Source organism: Hylobates moloch, unplaced genomic scaffold (genome assembly GCF_009828535.3).
Source record: "Hylobates moloch isolate HMO894 unplaced genomic scaffold, HMol_V3 SCAFFOLD_3, whole genome shotgun sequence".
In the NCBI taxonomy this organism is placed as follows: domain Eukaryota; kingdom Metazoa; phylum Chordata; class Mammalia; order Primates; family Hylobatidae; genus Hylobates; species Hylobates moloch.
In genome coordinates, this window is record NW_026652278.1 from 79,559,354 (window position 1) to 79,581,992 (window position 22,639).

The 22,639-nt window shown below is 43.3% G+C and overlaps 1 protein-coding gene across 3 annotated transcripts in view; it reads right to left on the reverse strand.

Annotated features, from left to right (window-relative positions):
• GRID1 (glutamate ionotropic receptor delta type subunit 1) overlaps positions 1 to 22,639 on the reverse strand; it is a 770,551-nt gene that overhangs the window by 16,285 nt on the left and 731,627 nt on the right. For all 3 annotated transcript variants that reach the window (XM_032141682.2, XM_058436447.1, XM_058436446.1), the window contains exon 14: positions 4,055 to 4,221. In XM_032141682.2, coding sequence (XP_031997573.1) covers positions 4,055 to 4,221 — 167 coding nt within the window. The remainder of the gene's footprint in view (positions 1 to 4,054; positions 4,222 to 22,639) is intronic.

A 22,639-nucleotide genomic window follows, 5' to 3' on the forward strand; every position in this document is an offset into this window, starting at 1 on the left:
GCCTCCTGGCAGTTGCAGGAACCTCAGGGACAGATAGGCAGGACCTCAGGGCCTTTGAGGAGGTCAGCAATTGAAGAACTAGCTAGCTATGGATAGATAGTAGAGCTTCGTGTTCACGGATATCCATTCAAATCCAGGCTTGGAGCTTCTCAAATTTAGCTCTCTCATCACTAAAGCCTGAGGTTATAATAAATGTACCTACCTCACAGGATATTGCAACAAAATGAGAAGAGGGAACGCATACGGACCGTTAGCTCGAGATCCAGCCAGTAATCAGAGCTCCATAAAAGCTGGTTAGTAGTTGTCAGCCTGATGGCCACATTGACCAGTAGCCTTATCCTGCCAGCACTGACATGAGCGACCTTTTATAGAGAACACAGTAGGAGCTGATCATTTTACACTGTTTGAACCCTCATAACAGCCTGCGAAGTGGTTCTTATTATGTCTATTTTACGTCTCAAAGACCTAAAGCTTAGAATCTAGATGACTTGCCCACTGTTGTAATTAGAAAGTGGTGATGCTGCTCATCAGAGCTGGGTCATTCTGACCCAGGAGGCCATGCTCTTTCCAGAACAGCAGGCTGTTCTCCCGGGGCCAGCTTCTGGCCTAGGGGACGGTGAGGCTCTGGCCAGATGGTGGTTGTGGGGTCAGATCCCTACTCCTCCACTCATTAGGCAGATCCTGTGCAATGTCAGGCAAGTTGCTTAATTTTGCTGACCTTCTCTTCTTCCTGCTCCCTACAATTGTAGGCATTTTTTATACCCAATCTTATCCCAGAATTATAGTAAGGCAATTTATAGGAAAGCATAATATAAAACAAAAAACCTAAACAAACAAAAAGGAAATTGAAGTATGGAAGGGACAGAGGAAAGATAAAACAAGTCACGGGTACAAAATGACTTTGAGAATGAGGATAAACTAATGCACACCATAATAATCCATACTCCTGCTTACGAGGAAGCCAGAGGGATAATAGCCACTTCCTGAAGCCAGCTGTTCTATTTTCCAGACAGATATAATTGCAGGTGCTTTTTTTTATTCAATAGCTGTGGAGCCTGCTACACAGTAGGTGCTCAATAAATGGCTATTAAGTTGCTAAACATTTATTGAATGCCCACTCTGCATGCTGTGGTCTGCAAGCCTGTTTATAGCACATAAGCCCTGCCACACACGCACATACATCTACATCCTCTCCTCTGCCAAAGCAAAGGAGTGTATCTTTATTGAAGGAAATAGTTTAGTTCCCAGGATGAAGGGAAAGACAGTTACAGCAGTTCCACATAAGGCTGGGACCTATCATTTATACCAGAACCTGTTTTCTGCAAATGGCATGAGGCATTGCTCTCAGGACCTATCCCTTCATTCCTCTGAAGCATGCCCTAGCTAGAGGCAGCTCACAGTTCTGTAAGCACCATACAACAAAGCCCCCCCCCCTTTTTTTTGAGAACAGGGTCTCGTTTTGTCGCCCAGGCTAGAGTGCAGTGACATGATCTCAGCTCACCGCAACCTCCACCTCCTAGGTTCAAGCAATTTTCGTGCCTCAGCCTCCCAAGTAGCTGGGATTACAGATGTGTACCACCACATCCACCTAATTTTTTGCATTTTTAGTAGAGACAGGGTTTTGCTATGTTGGTCTGGCTGGTCTTGAACTCCTGGCCTCACGTGATCTGCCCGTCTCAGCCTCCCAAAGTGCTGGGAGCCACTGCACCCAGCCCAACAGAGCCTTTTAAAGAACCACTGGCATCAGTAAGTTGGCAACCTGAGGTCTGAGTGTCCCCACTCAAGGGACGATTCCAGCCCAGGAGGAATTATACCATACAGGAAGATGAGGAAACTGTGGGAGGCCAGCACAGGCCACTGGTGACGTTTCCTTATAATCACAGAGCACACGCCTTCTGATGAAAGCAAATAGTAATCAATCACTACTTGCCAAAATGACATGGAAACTGGGTTAGCCACATTTGATTATGGTGACTACTGGAGTCAGGAGAGCAGCCCATGGGGTCTCTGTTGGGAGGTTTTGCACAGGGACCTCACGGTCAGTGAGTGAACACATAGTGGGCAGGCCTGTTTCAGAAAGCCTGGTCTCTGGAATCACACACCCCATGTTGGCCCTGGCCCTGGTCCTCTGAAGCCACACAAAGGACATCTCACTCCTTCTGCCCCCAGCAAGGCTTACGATATTGGAGGTGGGCAGCCACACCCCTCCCCACTCATCTCCACCTTCTCCAGGTTGAGTATTCTCAGGTTCTGTTCTGACCTAATGGGAGCCCCCTGTGCTCTGACTCCATTCAGCAATCCAGCCAAGACCCGGGCTCCTGGATTAATGTCTGCTGCCTCTTCTCTCCAGTGTGTCAGTGTTCACTTCAGTAGACTCTCAGGAGCCATCTGAGCAGTGTAAGCACACGAGGACTCTAACTTTTCCTCGCTGGGGCCCCTGTGCTTCCACGAGCGCTGTCTTGGGGCACATTAGCGGTCTTGGTGCTGCTGCTGTGTTGGCCCCATGGGCTCTCTTACCATCTGTTCTAGAGAGATGCTCAGAGGTTGATGGTCTGTGGAATCATCCTGAGCCTCCCGTCTCAGAAAACCAACTGGTGCGAACCTCAAGAACACCAACGTGTTACAAATCCTGGAGAGAAGCCATTCTTTCTTCATGCATTTAATCTGAGCAATTGATAAATCACTACTCCTCCTTCCCTCTTGTCATCTCTCTCTGCTCCAGAGAGCAGAGGGAGGAACAGAATGTACACTTGATTAAATTTAAGGGAAAACCCAAAAGCCTCATTTACCTTAATTAGCCCTACTCTTTTCCTCAGTTTTGCAAAGAAGCCACTGAATGGACTGGTTGCAGGCCCTCCTCCTCAGCCTTCCCTTGATGGGGCTGAGGCCCAGGTACTCATGAGCATAAGGGCACAATCTGGACATCTAGAGTGTGAGAGAAGGGAGGTTGTGGGGCTTGGAGATCCAGCAGCCACATGGGCATAGCACTAGGGCTCAGGAGACCTGGATTCTACTCCCAGCTCTGCCAGCAGCTGGCTCAGCAACCCAGATATCCTAGTTACCCTCTGAACTGCAGGATGTTAAAGAAATGGTTTATAAGGACTCTCACGTCTCCAAATAGAAGTTCCTTAGTACTGAAATTCATGCATTAATCAGTCAATGAGTGTTGCCCCTGAGCCTGGCATGATGCCAGCCTTTTCATTCAGATGCTTCTGCCTCATTTTGGATTTGGGTGGACTCTGGCAGAGCCTGCCCCAGGGCTTCTGCACTAGGCTTTGCAGATTCATCCCTTCACCCAGCAAAATGCCCTTCACAGATGTGTGCAAGAAGATGGCCCAAGGCTTTGACACCTTGGGGACAGGAGCCCCTGTTCGCAGGCTGACTACTAGACAAAGGCCACTGAACTACCCATGCCCTACCTCCACCCTTTCTGGCTAAGGCCACATCCCTTCCCTGCCCCAGCAGACAGCATCTTCTTAGACCAGGAAACTTCTGCCCTACAATCAGAGGCCCCATCCAGCCACATGCAAATAAATATGGAGACATTCTGCTTCTCTGACCCTACTTTTTAAAAGTTTCCACTTGACTACTGCCACATTACAGGTACATTTCTCTTTAAAAGTGATTAGTAGGCCCTTATCAGATCCTGCTAATTATTCATTTTTCTGGCTAACTCCTCCTCATTCTTCCAGCCTCAGGTGTCCCCTCCTCTGGGAAGTTCTCCCAGATATCCTGGGTCTGGTGAGATGCCCTTTTCTCCCCACCTCTACCCTAGCATGCTGAAGACGTCCTTGCCATGTGCTAATATGCCCTGGGCTGCCATTACCTGCTCACATCAGAGATCCCAGAGACTCTGAGCCTTCCTGGCAGGGACCATATACTTCCACAGGGTCTGAGGGTAGGGGAAGAGGAAGCAGTGGGACATAGTAGGTGCTTAGGAAAATGTGATGAACAAAGATGTTTGCATTGGCCCTTATTTTCTAAGAGGTTATTCTCCTACCCTCGACCACTAGAGTCCCGAGGCAGCAGTAGTCACCTCACTGTCCGAGCCTACCTCTGGGAGAAGAGGTCCCTGTAGGGGCTGCCATGCTGCAGGGCGATCCCGTAACCCTTGCTGCTGATGCTGTTGCCGATGACAGTCACCGAGCAGTCGTCGTCCGTCAGGGCTGCGTATTCCACCATGGCCACATCCCACAGAAAGGCGTAGTTCCCCTTCTTTGCCTGAAAGATCAAAATTACCATGAAGTCAGGCAGACCTGTCCAGCTGTGTCAGCTTTGATTGGTGAGCCATCTTGATGGTGGGATTTGAAGGACCCATCCTCAATGGTTTTCCTACCCACCAGACAGCACAGCAACTCTGCTACTGTTTTCTGGCCTACAAATGCCAGCATTGGTTGAGGCCACTCACTTTGACTAGACATAAAAGGTGTGCAGGCCAGCCACAAAACATCTCATGGAGAGGGGAAGGGCAGAGGAGCTAGAGGTGGGCTCTAAGACGAGCTTCCAGGTCACAGTGCCATGGGCCTATGTCTCAGATTAGAGGGCTCAGCCTTGGAGAGCACAGAAAATCTAGTGCCAGGTGACTGAGATTCTCAGATCAGAAATGTTGGGGAGCATAACAGTTGGGGATGAGGAATAGGGGAGAATAGAACCGTGGCAGATCTTACCCACTGATATTTCTACTTAGAACCTGTCTGAGCTCTGCTTAGGGTGAATGTGGAAAACAGCCCTGAATTCAGTGCCCCGGAGTAATGGTGACAATATCAAGCACAAGCACATGTCTAGAGTCCCCTGTGCATGAGAAAAAATCCATTAGGGACAGGGCTTGACTGTTATGGTGCCATGCCAGGCTTCTGCCACTTGTCTTTTACTTCCCACACATGAAGGTATGCACATGCCTGCACACACCCCTACACATGCACACACATGCCTGCACACAAACACACCTGTGCACATGCACATACATGTGTAGTACACACACATATATGCACCATAAATATGTGTGCACATACGGATGCGCACACTCACATGCATGTATGTTTGTACACATACATGTAAACATATATATGCACACATAGGTGCAGGTTTCTGGTGTCACTATCTCCACATCAGTGCAGTGGTGGCAGATTCTTCCATCAGGAATTTGCCTGCAGTGACAGCTAAAGCCCTACTCTGTCACACTCATCCACAGCAGAGGTTCTCTTCTATCCTGAACCAAAATTCTAACTTTGCCTGGAGTTTGGGTACTCGGAGGGAATGCAAGCTGCTTTACTTTCTGGAAGGAGATGCAAACCCGACACTGTCACTTGGCCATCTTAAAACAAAGTAGAATGTTCTTAATGCAGCAAAGTGCCTGCCTTTAGTGCTATAGTGAGCATACAGACACCCCTTTGCCACTTCTTTCCTTTTTACCATGGCTCACACTAGATGATGGGGGGCCTCATTATGGGCTTAGTGACAGCACTGAAACATCACAGACAATAATAGGCCATGCTAGCAAGCTACAGGCTTCTTGGCATTATTGAGGGCATTGTCCCTGGCTCCTGCCTTTGTTCAGTTGAGTCTTCATGTCCACTGAGACTTTCCAAAGAGTGTCATAGCTACTTAGAAGAAGTTAGTCAAGATTTTATTTCTTTCAAGACCCCAAGTGCCCATGGCCCAAGACGGCTTATTTCCTTGTCAGAAGTTCTCCATTAGAAGGATTTGTGGGCAGAGTGTGACCTCCTGCAGTGGGAAGAGCCTGTTCCCAGACATTCAGACAATTTTGCCCAATGACCTTGTAAGAAATGACACACACCTGTGCCACTCATTGACTTTCACCTCAGGGAGCAATCCAAATATTACACCAAGGCCTCAGTCCTCAACCAATCCAATTTCGGAAGTCCTAAAGGACTTTGACCCAGGTTGCAAAATTACACACATCTCTCTCCTTCCTTGTAGGAAGATAACAGTCCTACGAATTTTTCCTGCTGGCAAACAAGTTTTCTCACAAAAAGATAGACATTTTCAACCTCTTAGTAACCAAGTTTCTCAGCAAAATGTTGACTTATGACCTAATATTTGGCTTCAGTCAGACTTTAGAGCATTTCACATCCATGCTTGCAATTCAACATGACAATCAGACATTGCTATTTGTACGATTTCAAAAGGGTATGTCACGTTGAGGGAAAAATTAAGATCAGGTTTGTTTCTACATTTCAAGTAATGCTCCAAGAATGAAAACAAAATATGCTGGCTTAGAGAGAATGGAAAGGGACTCCAAGGAAAGCCTGATGTGGCCACTCTAACGGAGCACCTGGCTTCCTTCAAGCCATTTTGGCATTTGTGACTCACTTTGGGCTCAGGGACAGGTGAGTACAGCTGCATGAAAGCACCCACTTTTATAGTCCTGCTGGCCTAAGCTGAGAAAGAGGGAACATCCAGAAGGGATGCTGGCAATGGCTCAGCGTCAAACCCCTGCTAACCAGGAAGGAAGTCCAGAGGAGACAGTAGGAGCTGCCTTCTGGACCTACTGAACACTCCATCTCCCCATTTGCCTATTTGTAAACAGGAACTAAGTTCGTCGTTATATTTCTTTTTTCTTTTTTTTTAAAAAAATATAGACAGTCTTGCTATGTTGCCCAGGCTGAACTTGAACTCCTGGGCTCAAGCAATCGTCCTGCTTCAGCATGTTGAGTTGCTGGGACTACAGGATCATGCCACTATGCCAGGCCGCCAATATATTTCTTGTGTCTGCTTGAGGAAGCGTGTGGCTGGATCCCGAATCTGCCTGAAAATGCCAAAGCAGGAGCACCTGGAGAGGGTGCTATCCCACATTTTGTGATGGGAGCTGGTGGTAGGCTCCAGGATGAGCTTTCTCATCATGGCATGGGCTTATGTCTCAGATCGGGGGGCTCACCTTTGGAGAGGGCAGAAAATCTAATGCCAGGGGATTGCAATTCTACGGAAATGTAGGGGAGTATAACAGTGTGGAGATGAGAAAGAGGGGAGGATGGACTGTGGTAAATCTAACCCATTTGATATTTCTACTCAGAACTTGACTGAGCCCTGCTTAAGGGGAACACAGGAAATGGCCTTGACTTCAGTGCCTCCAAGAACTGGTAGCAACATCCAGCACAAGTACATGCCTAGAGCTCCCTGTGCATGGGGAAGAACCCTTTATGACAGGGCCCTGACAGGGCCAAATCAGAAGCTCCAATGGTGGCAGGACAGGCCAGATTCTAGCTCTGTCCTTAGGAAATACCCTCCATTCCTAAATGTCGTCTTCACTTCCTTGGCATCCTAGAGCTTTCTCAGCCTTTCTCTTTCAACTCCATGCTGAGTAAAAGGCAGTGCTGAAGTCTTTCTTTGGGTCCCCAAATTCATCCATTTCCAGGAGAACTTTCTGGACCTTGCAGACGTCTCCCCAGTTTCCAGTGTGTCACAGAGCCTGTCTGAGACATAAGGCTTCTTAGGTCTGATGATACTGTCAGGAACATTGCAGACCCAGCTCAAAGAAGTTAAAATATCCCACCCATCATGGCCCTGTTGTCTTTATACAGACCCTCTTCTTGTTCCCTTGCAGAAGGAGCTCCATCCTGCCCCCACAAAAACTCTAAGCTTTGCTTCTTCCTTGTAGGGTCAGAATCAGTTTTCCACATGGCCCAAATAATGATGAATTCACCCCCTTATTCTGTGCTACTTATCCACAGGTCTGGCTTCCCCACTACGGGGCAGGGGGGACACCAAATATATCAAGCATCTGCCTCCAGGACAGCCAAGCATCTCCTCTCTTCCCTGCCCCTCCTTGTTGCAAGTTCACCCTCCTCCTTCCTTGAATCTCAGCATTTCCTCCAATCCCGCTCCTAGGTTCAGACCCCTCCTCTGTGGGTGCAACCTCTTATCTAGCCTCTAGTTCTATTAGGAAAGCATGTCTGTCCCTTTCTTGCCTTGCTCCATCCCTTCACCTCCATTTCAGTGATCTCTCACATTAGGAGGCATTTGTCATTTCCTATTTATATTAACTGTTTTCTGTTGAGGATGTTTTTCAGGTTCTGGAAAGGACAGATCATCAGCAGGAATCTAGCTTCCTCTCAACCTTGTGCTGTGGTGTGGTGCTTGTAGAGGGAGGAGGGTGAACCCAGCCATCTCCTTGCAGGTGTCCCAGAGTCCCTTGACCAAGTGTCACAACAGATCTTTTGATCTGCTATTTTTTGCCACTTCCTATTCAGACCAATTCCTTCTTCCTGTATCTCCCAGTACTGTCTTGTCCCTACTTCCAGGTGGCTGTGGGGAGTTGAGGAGGGTAATGTCTGAGAACAGGCATGATAGGTGGTGAGCTGTTTGCAAATAGATTGTTGGCATTTATCTCATAATGCCTAAAAGATAAAAGGGATGCCACTGATTTGAGTTCTGCTATTAAAAGAAAACAAAAACAAACACTGTATTTCACCTTTCAATGGGTTAAATTACCTTTATCTGGTTTGGCCAGTCCATTTATAATATGAAATGCACTCTGAATTTCCAATCGCTGACTCACCATGGATCAATGCCTTAGCATAAGGCTGGTGGAAAGTTAGGCTGGAGACAAGGCTGTGGATACAGCCGAGCTTGCTCCAAGCCTTCTGCTCTCTGCAGAGCCTAGGTGGGCATAGACATCCAACACTCCAGGCCCTTTTGACCCCAGAGAGCCCTTCAGGACTAGTTACGGGGTCCTGGGACTCCAGCCCATGTTTCTTCCAGGAGCTATGAAATGTATTTGCAGATCATCCAAGAAAGTAGAGGTCTGAAAACTAATATGTGTAAGTGGTCAAATTACATTTCTAGCACTTTTTTAAAAAATTGATAATATCTAGTGGTAAAGAAATTGTGAAAAAATATGTGCATAATCCTTCATGGCTACTGGCACCACAAAATGATGCAACCCTTTGGAGAGTACTACAATAATACAGAACACAAATGTTTAAAGCTGCTCATGTCTTTCACCTTTGCAAGTTGGGAATTTAACTGAAAAAGTAACCTAAATATATCTAAAATGCATGACAAGTATTCTAAATTAAGAGTTGACTCTAAAGTAAACATACGGTTTAAATATTTACTATTAGGGAAATAATAAATTATGATTCATAAATGTGATAGCATTTTATGTAACAGAGTAATATAAAGACTTTACAGAAACACTACATATTTTTATATATACATATATATGAATACTTACGGAAAGTGGCAGAAAATAATAGGATGAACAGATTATTATTGATAGATACAGTATTATTACTGTTGTGTGTACATGTGAAATGTAATATTCTAAAAGACGGATCATCACCTAATAGAATGGGATAAGTGATAATTTTCTAAACAAGTGGGTGAAAGTGTTGTCTTTATTTAACCTTGTTTCACAGTTTGTTCTATCACGCATGACACAGACAACTAATCCAATCTGCATCCCCCGTGTGCCCCTGGCTCCACTGGAGCAGGGCCCTGGCCCATCAACAGGACACAAAGGCCTGGGAGAGCTCTCAGACCTCTCCAGGACACTGGCTCCCTGATAATACCGAAGCACTTGGGAAAATCTCCTTGACATTTTTGGCCTCTACTTCTAAACATTTTACTTCATTTCATTCTCCCCTTTTCCTAAAAGAAAAGCAAACAAACAAACATGGTCCAGACAAAAAAAGAATAGATTCAGGAACTTTAGGGAAAGGAGGAAGAATATATTGGCATGAGAAAAAGTCAAAAGCATGTGAGCATCCATCCCTGGGATGCCAGGACAACAGCAGCTAGAGAGATCACCCAGCCGTGTCTCCCAGCAAACACCTTAGCAAACAGATTCCCTTCTCAGTCTACCTGCTGCCTGGGTTGTTGCAAAAGGAAAAAAGTTGACATGGTGAGGGGGTCTGGCTCTAACACTTACAGCATCCTCCCTAACATTTAGGGGAATATGATTGGGCTCTATTTGCTGGAGGAAGGTTGGGCTCTATAAAAGAAGCCACAAGAGAGCTGATTGGATGACTTGCTTGTGTTCCATGACTTCACACTGGCAGTAAAATGAGATGGCATTGCCTTTTGTTGCTCCACTGATTCCACCCCTTTTGGAACTCACTTGGAGCACAACCTTTCAGAGGCATCAGCCTTTAAGGCAAGAACCTCATTACGCTATCCCATTCCATCCTGACTGCTTTGGAAAGGGACAAGCAATCTCACTGGTCCCCCAAATGAGAATGCTGGTGCTGCAAACATCAGTCAGAAATGCTATCTGAAAGGAAGCACAGAAGGAAGCCAGGCGCCTGTAGTGTCAGGTGCAGGGTAGCTGTGGGGCACCCACTGGGTACCAAGGCCTTCAGAAACCTGATCCCTTTTTTATCCATGTAATACTTCTCGAGGGCAGAAGATTCCACCCCATTTACAGATAAAAAGACTGAGGCTCCAAAAAATTAAATGACATGTCCCAAACAAGCCTGAATTATGAACAGTGGAGCCATGTCAACCTGAGTTACATCTGGCTCCAAAGAAGTCTGTGCTGTCTCCTCTGCCCTGGTTAGACTTATGAAGAATGGACTGGGGAAAATTCACCTACTGTCTTTGCTCTTGGACCACTTCCTAGGGAACATTGCTGGTGACAGACCACACACAAATGGCAATGACTGTCTTTCCCTAGCTTTAGAAACAAAAGGGTTTCATGGAGTCACTGAAACCCTTGAAGAAGGGAGGACATGGGGTCTGCCCCTTCTCTGTACATCAGGGACTCTTTGGAAACCTGACACATTCTCGTGTACATTCACCATCCGTGCAGAGTGCATTTTGCCTCTGCTTGCAGCCACCATTTATCCTAACAAAGCAGAGTTCAGCCTTTTCAAGCATCCCAGGTCTTAGTTCCTATAGTCATGTTCATTCAATGGCAACACATTACCACATGCAGCCTGAACCCTGGCTACAGTGATACCTGTATTATGTATGCACCATGCCAAATTGTAAGATTCAACAGTAAAATCCCAGACCATCTGCAGAGAAAAAGACAATTTTGCAGTCGGCTGGTGGGAGTGTGGCTGGCATGATATTTCTGGAATGGCAATTTGGTGGGGAGAATTTAATGTTTTTAAAATGTGTACACGCAGTGATTCTACACCGCGGGATTTATCCTAAGGAATTATTCAATTTTCAGAAAATGTTTGCATAGAGATTTTTTCAGGGCAACACTGTTTAAACTAGTCAGAAGTTGGAAACAACTTAAATGCTCAATAATTGGAAATCAGCTAGGTGAATGATAGTATTAGATGGTGGAACATTATGTTACCATTAATATGGTGCTTTAAAAGAGCATTGATTGTTAAGGGAAATTTCTATGGGAAAAAAAAGAGGCACCCCTGAGCTATGAACCAGCCTGGGTTACTGGGTCCAACTGTATGAGTTTAAATGCTAGCTCCATGCTTGCTGCCTGTGCTGACAAGTTGTTTAACATCTCTAAGTCACAGTTCCACTGGATAAACTGGTCCCTACTTCACAGAGTCCTGATGAGGATTAAATTCCTCAATATGTGTGATGTGCTTAGGATCTTGCTTGACATATGGTAAATGCTAAATAAATAATAATCTATTTTATATTGTTTAGTGGAAAAAGAACCTGTTACACTAGAGTATTGACATTGTGACCGCCTCTTAAATTATTATGTAAAACTTTATGTTTGTGAAGAATCAAAAATAAGTGCCAAATACAAGCCATGGTCATCTTTGGGAGGTGCCATCATGGGTGGCTTTTGTTGGTTTTGAACATCTCTGTGTTGCCTATGTTTCCTGCAGCTCAGCAAGCTTCACCTTTTGTGACTATGGATATCGAGGCTCAGCCTCCTTCCTTGTGCACAGTGCAGCAGAAAAAGCAGGGTGCCCATTGTCACAGCCCAGCTCTCCAGTGACCCTACTGTCTCAGGGGCTAAGAATTGTTTCCTAAAAGGATGGTTGGGAGTGGGAAATTCCTGAAGGCAAAACACTGTACCTGGCACAGCATGAGGGCTCAGCGCGAGTTCCGTTTCCTGCTCCTTCCTTCAGTTCCCAGATGGTTGGGAGATCCATCTGTCAGCTGTGATTGAAGCATTTTTCCTCCACCTACTCCCCTCCTGCCAGTCACTCCCCCACCTTCACCAACTCAGCAACACACTCTGTGTGAGTAAGCAGTGTGTGTGCATGAGTGTGTGCATGCAGAAGAGTGTGAGTGTGTGTGTGTGCATGAGAATTGTGTATGTGCATATGTGTAAGTGTGAGGGAGATGTGTGTGTATAGATGTGTACATGTGGATGCACGTGAGAATGTATGGGTGGGTGAGTGTGTGTGCGTTCAATAATACATGTTAGTGTCTATAGGTATGTATTTATGTGTATGTGTGCATGGGAATGTGTGTGTGTATGGGTGTGTGAGTGTGCACATGTTGGAATAATATATGTGCAGGTATGACTGTGTATGTGTGTGAATGTATGTGAGGATGTGAGAATTATGTGAGTGTGCGTACATGTGTAAGTGTGAGGGAATGTGTGTGTGTGAAGATGTGTGTGTATATATGTGAGAATTGTATAAATGTGTGTAGGTTGATGTGTGTGTTTATGTGTGAGTGTATGAGTATGTGTATGATTGTGAGCACCATTGCCCCCAGGGAGGCAGCAGAGAAGAGGACTCAGGTACCAAGCTGCTGGAGAACCATGAAGGGTTCAGAAAATTGGACCTTCAGCTGGAGATAAAGAGCCCATCTCTAAAGAGAGAACAATGGAGAGAGATGATGCAAAATCAAAATGATGTGAGGCTGTGAGGCAGACCATTGGTGGGCCCAGCTAGGAGGTTGTCAGGAAACCTGCTACCCAAAGAATGAAAGGTAAAGACTTTTTATCCAGATCAGACTCTGGACCAGCAAAAGGAGGCAAACCAGGACAGGCTCAGTCAGGGGGCAAGAGATTGCAGCTGAACTCTCCACAAATACTGAAAAAGCTGGTTTCCTGAGGGTCCACAGGGCACAAAGTTAATTTGGCTCCTGGCTGCAGCCCAGAGTGAATAGGATGGGAGTGGACAATGAGTTGACACAACCAAAGGGGAGCAAGGCCATCTGGCAGTGGGAAGGCCTCTGGCTTGTGTGGCATGCAGAGGACAGCCATGAGGGCAGCCCTTAGCTTTGTCATGAAAGTCCCAGAGAGGCCGCCCATGACCTGGGCAGGACAACCAAGAAGATGGAGGTGTCCCCAGGCTACAACCGTAGGACATGGCTCCTGATGGCCAGGCGCCAGGATTTCTGCAAATGATTGCCTGTCTCATCCTGGTATTCCTGTGTCCTAGAGTAACATACTCAATAGTGAGGAGGACAGCAGTGGATACAGAGAATGAGAGTAATTTTGCATCTCAAAAAGGCCACCAATCCCTTTTTTTCCATGAGTTCCTTTTCTTTGTTAAAAAATTTGTATGAATTTAAAGGGTACAAGTGCAGTTTTGTTGCATGGATATACTGCATAGTAGTGAAGTCTGGGATTTTATTGTAACCATCACCCAAATAGCCTACATTGCACCCTTTATGTAATTTCTCATCCCTTACCCCCATCCCACCCTCCCACCTTTCCAAGTCTCTAATGTCTATTATTCCACACTCAACGTCCAGGTGTACACATTATTTAGCTCCCACTTAAAAGTGAGAACATGTGGTATTTGATTTTCTGTTTCTGAATTATTTCACTTAAGAGAGTGACCTCCAGTTCCATCCATGATACTGCAAAAGACATTATTTTATTCTTGTTAATGGCTGAATAATATTCCTTTGCATAAATATACATATGTATCACATTTTCTTTATCCAATCAACAGATTGATTTCATATCTTTGCTATTGTGAATAGAGCTGCTATAAACATATAACTGCAGTTATCTTTTTGATATAATTTTCTTTGAATAGATACCCAGTAGTGAGATTGCTGGGTAGTTCTATGTTTAGTTTTTTGGGAAATCTACATACTGTTTTCCATAGAAGTTGTAGTAATTTACATTCCCACCAACATTGTAGAAGCATTCCCTTTTCTCTGCATCCTCACTAACATCTGTTATTTTTTGTCATTTTAATAATAGCCATTCTGACTGGTGTAAGCGATATCTCACTGTCGGTCTAATTTGCATTTCTCTGATGACTAGTGATGTTGTGCATTTTTTTCATATGCTTGTTGTTCATTTGTATGTCTTTGTTTGAAAAATGTCTATTCATGTCCTTTGCCCACTTTTTAATGGAGGGACAGATAGCCAGAATTTGTAAGACACTCAACTCAACAACAGCAACAATAGCAGAAATGCCTTTTCTCTTATGTTATCTGCCCTTTGATTTTTTAACTTCCTTTATAGAGTCTTCAATCCCATTGCATAGAAAGCATGGCATGGAATGTTGGTGAGAACAAGGGTTTGGAGACAGGCGGACCAAGTCTTTCGTTAGCATCCTTGGCCAGCTATCTAAGCTCTCTGAGCTGAATGCTCTCACCTAGAAGACAGGAATATCATGCCCACCTCACACACTTGTCATAGGAAAAGACAGTGTGGAAAGTGCCTGGTGCATTGAAGAAACGCAAACAATAACACATTATTCTCATGATCATGACAATCATTACCAGCATTACCTTATAGCTTAAAGTTTGGATCCTGATAACAATGTGAGTGCCTTGGAATAAATAACACTTGAAATTGTCCTCAACCATCAGCCTAGTAAATTAGAAAAACTGTTAGACTAGGCTGGGTCACAGTCTTGGCCCAATTATTGATTTCATCTCAATTTATAAAAATGGAAGAGGGGCACAGATGGTCCTTCAGGTCTTCTCCAGATCTGGTATTCTCAAAGTCTATGCTATAGACTAGTGGTTTTTAAAGTGTGTTTTCTGGCCAAGCAGCATCAGCTCACTGAAGGACTTACAAGAAATGTAAATTATCAGGTCCTATCCCAAGACCCACTAAATAAGAAACTCTTGGAATAAGGTCCAAAATGCTATGTTTTAATAACATTTACAGGTGATCCTGATGCATGCTAAAGTCAGATGTAATGACTTAGACCTCTGGGTCAAATAATTTCTGATCTTCTCTTGAACACAGGTTTAGAAAGGGAGATAGTATTAAAGCTCTAGGGTATTGAATTGGACTACAGAATGGAAGAAGGGAAACCATAGTGTTGAGAGACCAAGGCTACTAAAAACAAATTTTAAAGGAAAGTCACACTGAACATCTTCCTGAAAAGAACTCTACTTTATATGCTTTACCAGCTATTCTCTTCCCTTACCATCAATTCTGTTCCCTGAATTTCTTAGAGTTCAGGATAAACTTCCATAGTCCAAATTATGTACATTTTCCACCCAAGGAAATTGAGGCTCAAAAAGAACCAAGGCCACAGAATTTGCTATTGGCAGAGCTTCAGTTCCTCCTCAGATCTCCCTGACTGCAAATTGCCTTCCTCTCTGTCACATCAAAAGTTTAATATCAGTAGCCCCAAACAGCCACATTGAGCCCCCAACCATCCTGTCCTCATGCTGGTTTTTTTCCCCTCTTCTGCTGCCAGATTCTTGTCAAGCTTTTGTTAACGACATCTGCCTCCAGCATCTGACCCTATGGAGACATTATGGCTGCATTCCCTTTTGGGGCCTCCAGCACTTTGGGGAGGAATAGTTTTATTTATTGAGCCAAAAATTGTCCTAGTAAAATAAGGTTTCTTATATTTTCAAGAAAAAAGAAGCTGGTTTGGTACAAAGGAAAAAGAAAAGTCCTAAGTTGGAAAAATCAATGCCTCTTTTCTCAAAATCTGAAATTGTACACAATCAGCAAAGCTAGGGACTATAAACAACCTTGTCAGTAGGGCAAAGGGACACATTGATTTTCAATGATTTGTCAAAATTTTAAATTGTCCAAAGACCATGATAAACAATAATCTAATCTGAGCTATTCCATGGGAAAAATTAAGAATGACCTAAAAGAAAGAGCAAATTGGTGTGCCTAGATACAAAATAGATTACAAAGGGAAAAGAGTACAGAATGAAGAATGCCATCCCAGGAAACTGAAACAACTTAAGAATACATGAATTCAGGGTATAGAGATGACAAGCATACATGTGATCAAATAGCCCATAAAGCACAGGAACAGGACTGTGCAGATACTCCCTGTGTGCCATGTACACACATATGCGCACACACACACACACACCTCCAAGAATGTAAGCTTGACCATGCATGTCCTGTTTGCTCCCCTAGCATGATGTCTGGCATAGAGTTGGTGCTAAGTAAATATGTGTAAAGTGATTGAATAAAAGATGAAGGGATGGCAAGTAGAATCTGGGAAGCCAGGAGTCTTGGTCTTGGCTTGACTGAGCTGCTGAATGGGGCACGTCCTGTTTGCCCCTCCAGGTCTGCCCTCCACCCTTTTCCACCCTGAAGTCTCTTCCAGAGGCTTCACGGACAGCATCAATGGGCACCCTTGGCCTCAGTTTCTAAAATTCAAGAAAAAATAAAATACTAATAAAACAACAATCATGACAATAAGCACCATTTGTTCAAGCAAATGTTCTCAAATTCAGAAGCCATGAGGATCACCTGGAAGGCATGTTAAACCACAGATTGCTAACCTCCCTATTGCCCAGCTTCCAATTCTTAGCTCTGGAGTAGAGTCCAAGAAGGTACATTTCTAACAAGTTCCCACATGATGCTGGCGGTGTTGGAACAAGGCCCACCCTTTGAGAACTACACTATTAAAATATACTTTTTAATTTTTTTTGTTGTTTTGAGATGGAGTCTTGTTCTGCCGCCCAGGCTCACTGCAACCTCCGTCTCCCAGGAACAAGTGGTTCTCATGCCTCAGCCTCCAGAGTAGCTGGGACTACAGACATGTGCCACCACAGCGGGCTAATTTTGGTATTTTTTAAAATTATTTTATTTGAAGGTGTGGGATACACGTGCAAGATGTGCAGGTTTGTTACATAGGTAAATGTGTGCCATGGTGGTTTGCTGCACCTATCAACCCATCACCTAGGTATTAAGCCTCACATGCATTAACTATTTATTCTGAGGCCATCCCTCCGTCCCCCAACAGGCCCCAGTGTGTGTTGTTCCCTTCCCTGTGTCCATGTGTTCTCATTGTTCAGCTCCCACTTATGAGTGAGAACATGCAGTGTTTGGTTTTCTGTTCCTGTGTTAGTTTGCTGAGGATAATGGCTTCCAGCTTCATCCGTGTCCCTGAAAAGGGCATAATCTTGTTCCTTTTTATGGCTGTAGAGTATTCCATGGTATATTAATTTTTGCATTTTTAGTAGAGATGGGGTTTCACCATGTTGTCCAGGCTGGTCTTGAACTCCCGACCTCAAGTGATCCTCCCGCCTCAGCCACCCAAAGTGCTGAGATTACAGGTGTGAGCCACCATGGCTGGCTCTTTCACATCACTTCTAATCTTTACAATAACTCTGATAAGAGCTAGCATTATTATTCTAATTATTCAGGAGCCCGTTAATTTGCCCAAGATCTCACAGCTGGTAAAAGATGGATACGAGAGCCAAATCCAGTTCTTTCAGACTCAAATCCCATTCTCCATTCACTATGCTATGTTGCCTTTAACTGAGCATTTGACTTTACTGAAACAAAGTTTAAGTGAGACCCATGAAACTGTTCCCCGAGGCCAAGGTGGCTTTGCCATCTGAAGCAGCTTCCTCTTAAAGTCTCTTTAGCCATAAAGGGTTGCTGGGAACTGGCAACATGAACTGTGCTGTGAGGACGGAGAAGCAAAACTGCATGCTATCCCAATTAATATTAACGAACATCCCTTCATGTGCTGGGAGACCGTCTTCAGGGGCTTATGTGGAAGAGCCTCATCCTCTAACTCCATTTGTGGCTAAGTATTCATTTATGGCCTTTGCTAAAATGTCAGAGCTCACACAACAGCCTTGTAGCACTTTGAGGAGCTATAAAAGAGGTCGCGGTGGCTCACGCTTGTAATCCCAGCACTTTGGGAGGCTGAGGCGGGCGGATCACGAGGTCAGGAGATCGAGACCACGGTGAAACCCCTTCTCTACTAAAAAAATACAAAAAATTAGCCGGGCGTGGTGGCGGGCGCCTGTAGTCCCAGCTACTCGGAGAGGCTGAGGCAGGAGAATGGCGTGAACCCAGGAGGCGGAGCTTGCAGTGAGCCAAGATTGTGCCACTGCAGTCCTGCCTGGGCGACAGAGCAAGACTCCGTCTCAAAAAAAAAAAAAAAAAAAACAGAGGTCACATTCTGACCAAAAAGATACAAATGGACTCATTCCTCACAACTGAACAAGCTGTGGGCTCTACCTGTCGGAATTTACAGCTTTGTAAAGTCAAAAGAACCATAAAAGTTTACTGGTAGAGGGCTGGGAGAGGTGGCTCACATCTGTAATCCCAGCACTTTGGGAGGCTGAGGTGGGCGGATCACCTGAGGTCAGGAGTTCAAGATCAGCCTGACCAACATGGAGAAACCCCGTCTCTACTACAAATACAAAATTAGCCAGGTGTGGTGGTGCATGCCTGTAATCCCAGCTACTCGGGAGGCTGAGGCAGGATAATTGCTTGAACCCAGGAGGCAGAGGTTGTGGTGAGCCAAGATTGCACATTGCACTCTAGCCTGGGCGACAAGAGTGAAACTCCATCTCAAAAAAAAAAAAAAAAAGTTTACCAGTAGAGGGGCTTTATAGGGGTAGTGGGGGAACTCCTGCACAGCCCTGATGGGGGCACCTCTCTCTCTTTCTCTCTGTCTCTCTCTCTCTCTCTCGCTTTCTCTCTCTCTCTCTCTCTCTCTCACACACACACACACACACACAGACTACAATTTCAAAACATAGGACACAGAGCAAATCTTAATATCCTCATGTTGTAGAGTGAAGAGACCTATCAGCTGTTTATTGGAACACCCCATCCCGGTGGAAACCACTACTTCTACCCAAATATGTTCTATCTTATTGATGATGACAAGATAATGATGACAATGATAATAACAGTAGTAATAACAAAAAGACACAAAAATGGTAGAAATACAGCTAATTTTTAGGAAAATAATTTAGTTTTTTGAGTTTTGCATTCCTTATTTGCAAAATGGAAACACGCCACAAAAGGTCCTCAATGGTGAAGATAAAGTGCATAAGCACAATGCCACACATATTAATTTCTTTGTAAATGTTATTTTCTTCATTTTCTCTTCCTTTTTGCTCCTGAATAAACATTAGGCCAATAAAGTGGAAATAAAAATAAGCTAAACAAAAATTGCCAACAATCTGGCTGACATAATAAATCAAAATTATTTTCGTCAGAAATTTCTTCTTGATTTAACGTAATCAAATAACAAAACAATTCAGTTCAAAATGTAAAAACCTAAGTCATAAAACCCAAAGCAATAATATTCAATGGAACAAACAGAATGGAATCAGTCCACATTTACAGCCAGCACTAAGGTGAAGCATATCAGACCTGGGTACAAAGCAAATTACAGGGCACAGCAAATCTGAAAAAAAAAAAAAAAAAAAAAAATTCAGATTTAAGAGAAGTCAACATCCTCCCACTTCCTCTAACAAGAAGTTTGAAAATAATCAAGGTTAGCATGGTGGCATGGATATTGGTTTGATTCCAGAGCTTTCTCTATCAAATTATAAAAATCGTAAAAGAAAGTAATTGAAGAACTCATAATGAGATTTGCTTGGCAATGCTCAAAACCCAAAGCAGAATAATTTAATAAGGGAGGCACAGTGGGGGCTTTCCTTGATCTTTGGACTGTATTATCCCAAACCAATCATCACCAAACAGAATTAAACATCAAGGAGTTATAAAGGGGCCAACTCAGTCAATTGTGTGGCAACTGGCTCCAGTAAGACTGACTCTGCCACCCAGGCCCAGGGCAGAAGACCCCCCGCCCTCCCCTGCCCCCTCCTTGCCCTTACTGCAAGTGGACCCCAGCAATTTTGCTGCTCATTAATGTTTAAGAAAGATGCATAAGAATGCTAGTTCTATCCACTCTCATTTCTTACTCATTGAACATTTACTTTGATTTTTGAAAGGTTAAGAGACTTTGAGTAAGTGCTTTATCCATGCCTACCTCTGCCCTCGGCCAGCCCTGAGGACAGACAAATAAATAAGAGGCAGGCCTCACTCTAGAGAAGCCCCAAGTCTAGCAGGGCTGTGACAGAGCAGGACACTGAGGGTTGGATGACATCTGGTGAGGCTGCACTCTGGGATGCACTGTGTGGTAAGGGGAAAGGGAAAGCCCAGGGAAGGATCAGGAGACGTTAATGCTTCTGTTATGGCCTGAGGGATAACCAGGAACCAGCCTGGCAGGCACAGAAAGAGACTGGTGCTCAAAGCAGTGTGCGGGAGCTGAAGTTTCATTCTGATCACGAGTTCCTTCCATTTCTGCAGAGTGTCACAGGGTAACGACAAGGGCCCTGGAGTGAGAAGAGTTCAAAACTGACTCAAGCTTGATTGTTAGCAAGTCCCTTGCCCTCTTGGAATTTCAGTTTCCTCATTAATGAACTGGTTGTGCTGAAGCACAATTGACTTGATGCATAGGAGAAACTTAACCTCACACCTGGTCCATACCAGGTTTCTCTCATGGTAGCTGTTGTGATTAATCTCCTGATTGTCCAAACATTGACATAAGGCCCCAGTGGAGGAAAGGAAGACCCAGGGTAAAATAAGAAAGGATAGAAAAATCTTTTACTTTTGAAATAATATACTGTCCCAAGTCGGTTTTTGTCTTCTCTTCTAACTCAGTTTTAAGAAGAAAAGTGTCACGTTCACTTTTACATATTAACTGAGTTCCACATTAGTAAATGAGTTGTTGAATAAATGAATGAATAAATGGATAAAAGACAAAATACTTCACAGAGTAAATCACTGCAGAAATCTATTTAAGGAAGAAATTTACATGTCCATCACTTCTGATTATTGAACTGTAGACCTCTAAACATGATCTTATTCAATTTCCCCAATTAGCCACAATTTATAATGGCAACGCCCAGGAAAAAAAAAGATTGAAAAGAAAATGATTGCTGTTCCACTCTAGTCCCCAGAATTATAAAGCAAAATAAAGCAAAAATACATGCATATACAAATACCTATGTACAAATATAAACAGAAAGAGAAACAAAAAACCACAATGAAAGATATGAGAAAGTAGAAAAATACTAATTTATTTTTTAAATCTTAAGATAAATCACAAGGAGTTGATGAAAAAAATCCACTGACAAATAAATATTCTTTTGATCCCAAAACTAATAATGTAATTCATTCAAAGCCCTGCTTTTGGTAATACTCAGTAATATTTCATCAAGGGCTTTAAATGTTTATATCCTTTTTGGCACCATAATTCTACTTTTGAGAATTAGACCTACAGAAATAAATGTAGTAACTGAAAAACATTAGGCATAAAGATGTTCATTACAATGTTATCTATAACTGTAAACAACTGGAAATGACCCAAATGGCAATCAAGAAGGGAATGTTTAAATAAAATTTTTATATTAATTTACATCTATTTGATAAAATCCTAATTAGTCACTAAACAATTTTTATAAAGTTTTACCACATTGTCAGAAAAATGCAGGATAAAATATTTTTATGCATTATAATTATATAAAATGTTTGTAGAAATTCTAAAAAGACTAGACAGAAATATACAAGAGGATTCCTGGAACTGCATTTAGGTGGTGAAAAAATAAATATTTTAAACTTTTCTTAATGGGAACTTATTACATGTAAATCATAAATGTATAACCTAAAGATTTCCTCTCAAAACTGCTTATTATTTTAAAAGTTGATATGGACTGGGGGAGATTTGAGTGGATCTGCCGTTGGGTGGACTGCAGAGTCAAAGCATGTGAAAAAGGTTTAGGCACATTTTAATTGGCCAAGGCCTATGGAACTCAGGAGGCTGAAGCCCAAGACCATGGGAGGCATATTGAAGACAGCAACTGTGAAGCAGTGAAAAGACCACTGCCCTCATTCTCCTACAAGGAAGCTACACATTTAGTAGAAATAAACTACTACTAAAGCTACACATTTAGTAGAAATAAATGTGGGTTTTGTTCACATGGAGTTCAACTGCTTTTTCCTGCCTCTCTAATTTCCTTTATCTTCCTGTACCTTTTATTTCTTGCTTGCCATTTTGCTCTCACATTCTCACACTTTTATCTTCAAATCAGAAAAGGAGTTGAGGCTTATAGATTATAAAATATGTGTTCCTAACATGACTATCTTGGAAAGCTTCTTCTAACTTCACTGAAGTGGAATGTATCCCCGCTCTGGGCATCCATATTCTTTCCCACATTAAATCAATTGCAGCCATTTGCTGTCCTCTAGAACTTAAATCCTTGACAAAAAGATTAAGTCTGAGACTTCATATTTTGAACTAGGTGATAATGAATATACAACATATAAAAATTCACAGGATGGGGTTAAAACAGTGTTTAGAGGGAAGTTTATAGCTCTAATACTTATATTAGGAAAGAAAACAAGTGTAAAATTAATGATATAAGTTTTAACATTAAGAAGCTAGAAGAGGTAAGATAAAATTATAACCAAAGTAAAATAGAAGAAAATATTTTATGCAGAAAAAAGTTGAAATCAATAAAATATAAAAACAACAGTGAAAATCAGTGAAGACAGAAGTTGGTATTTTTGAACAGA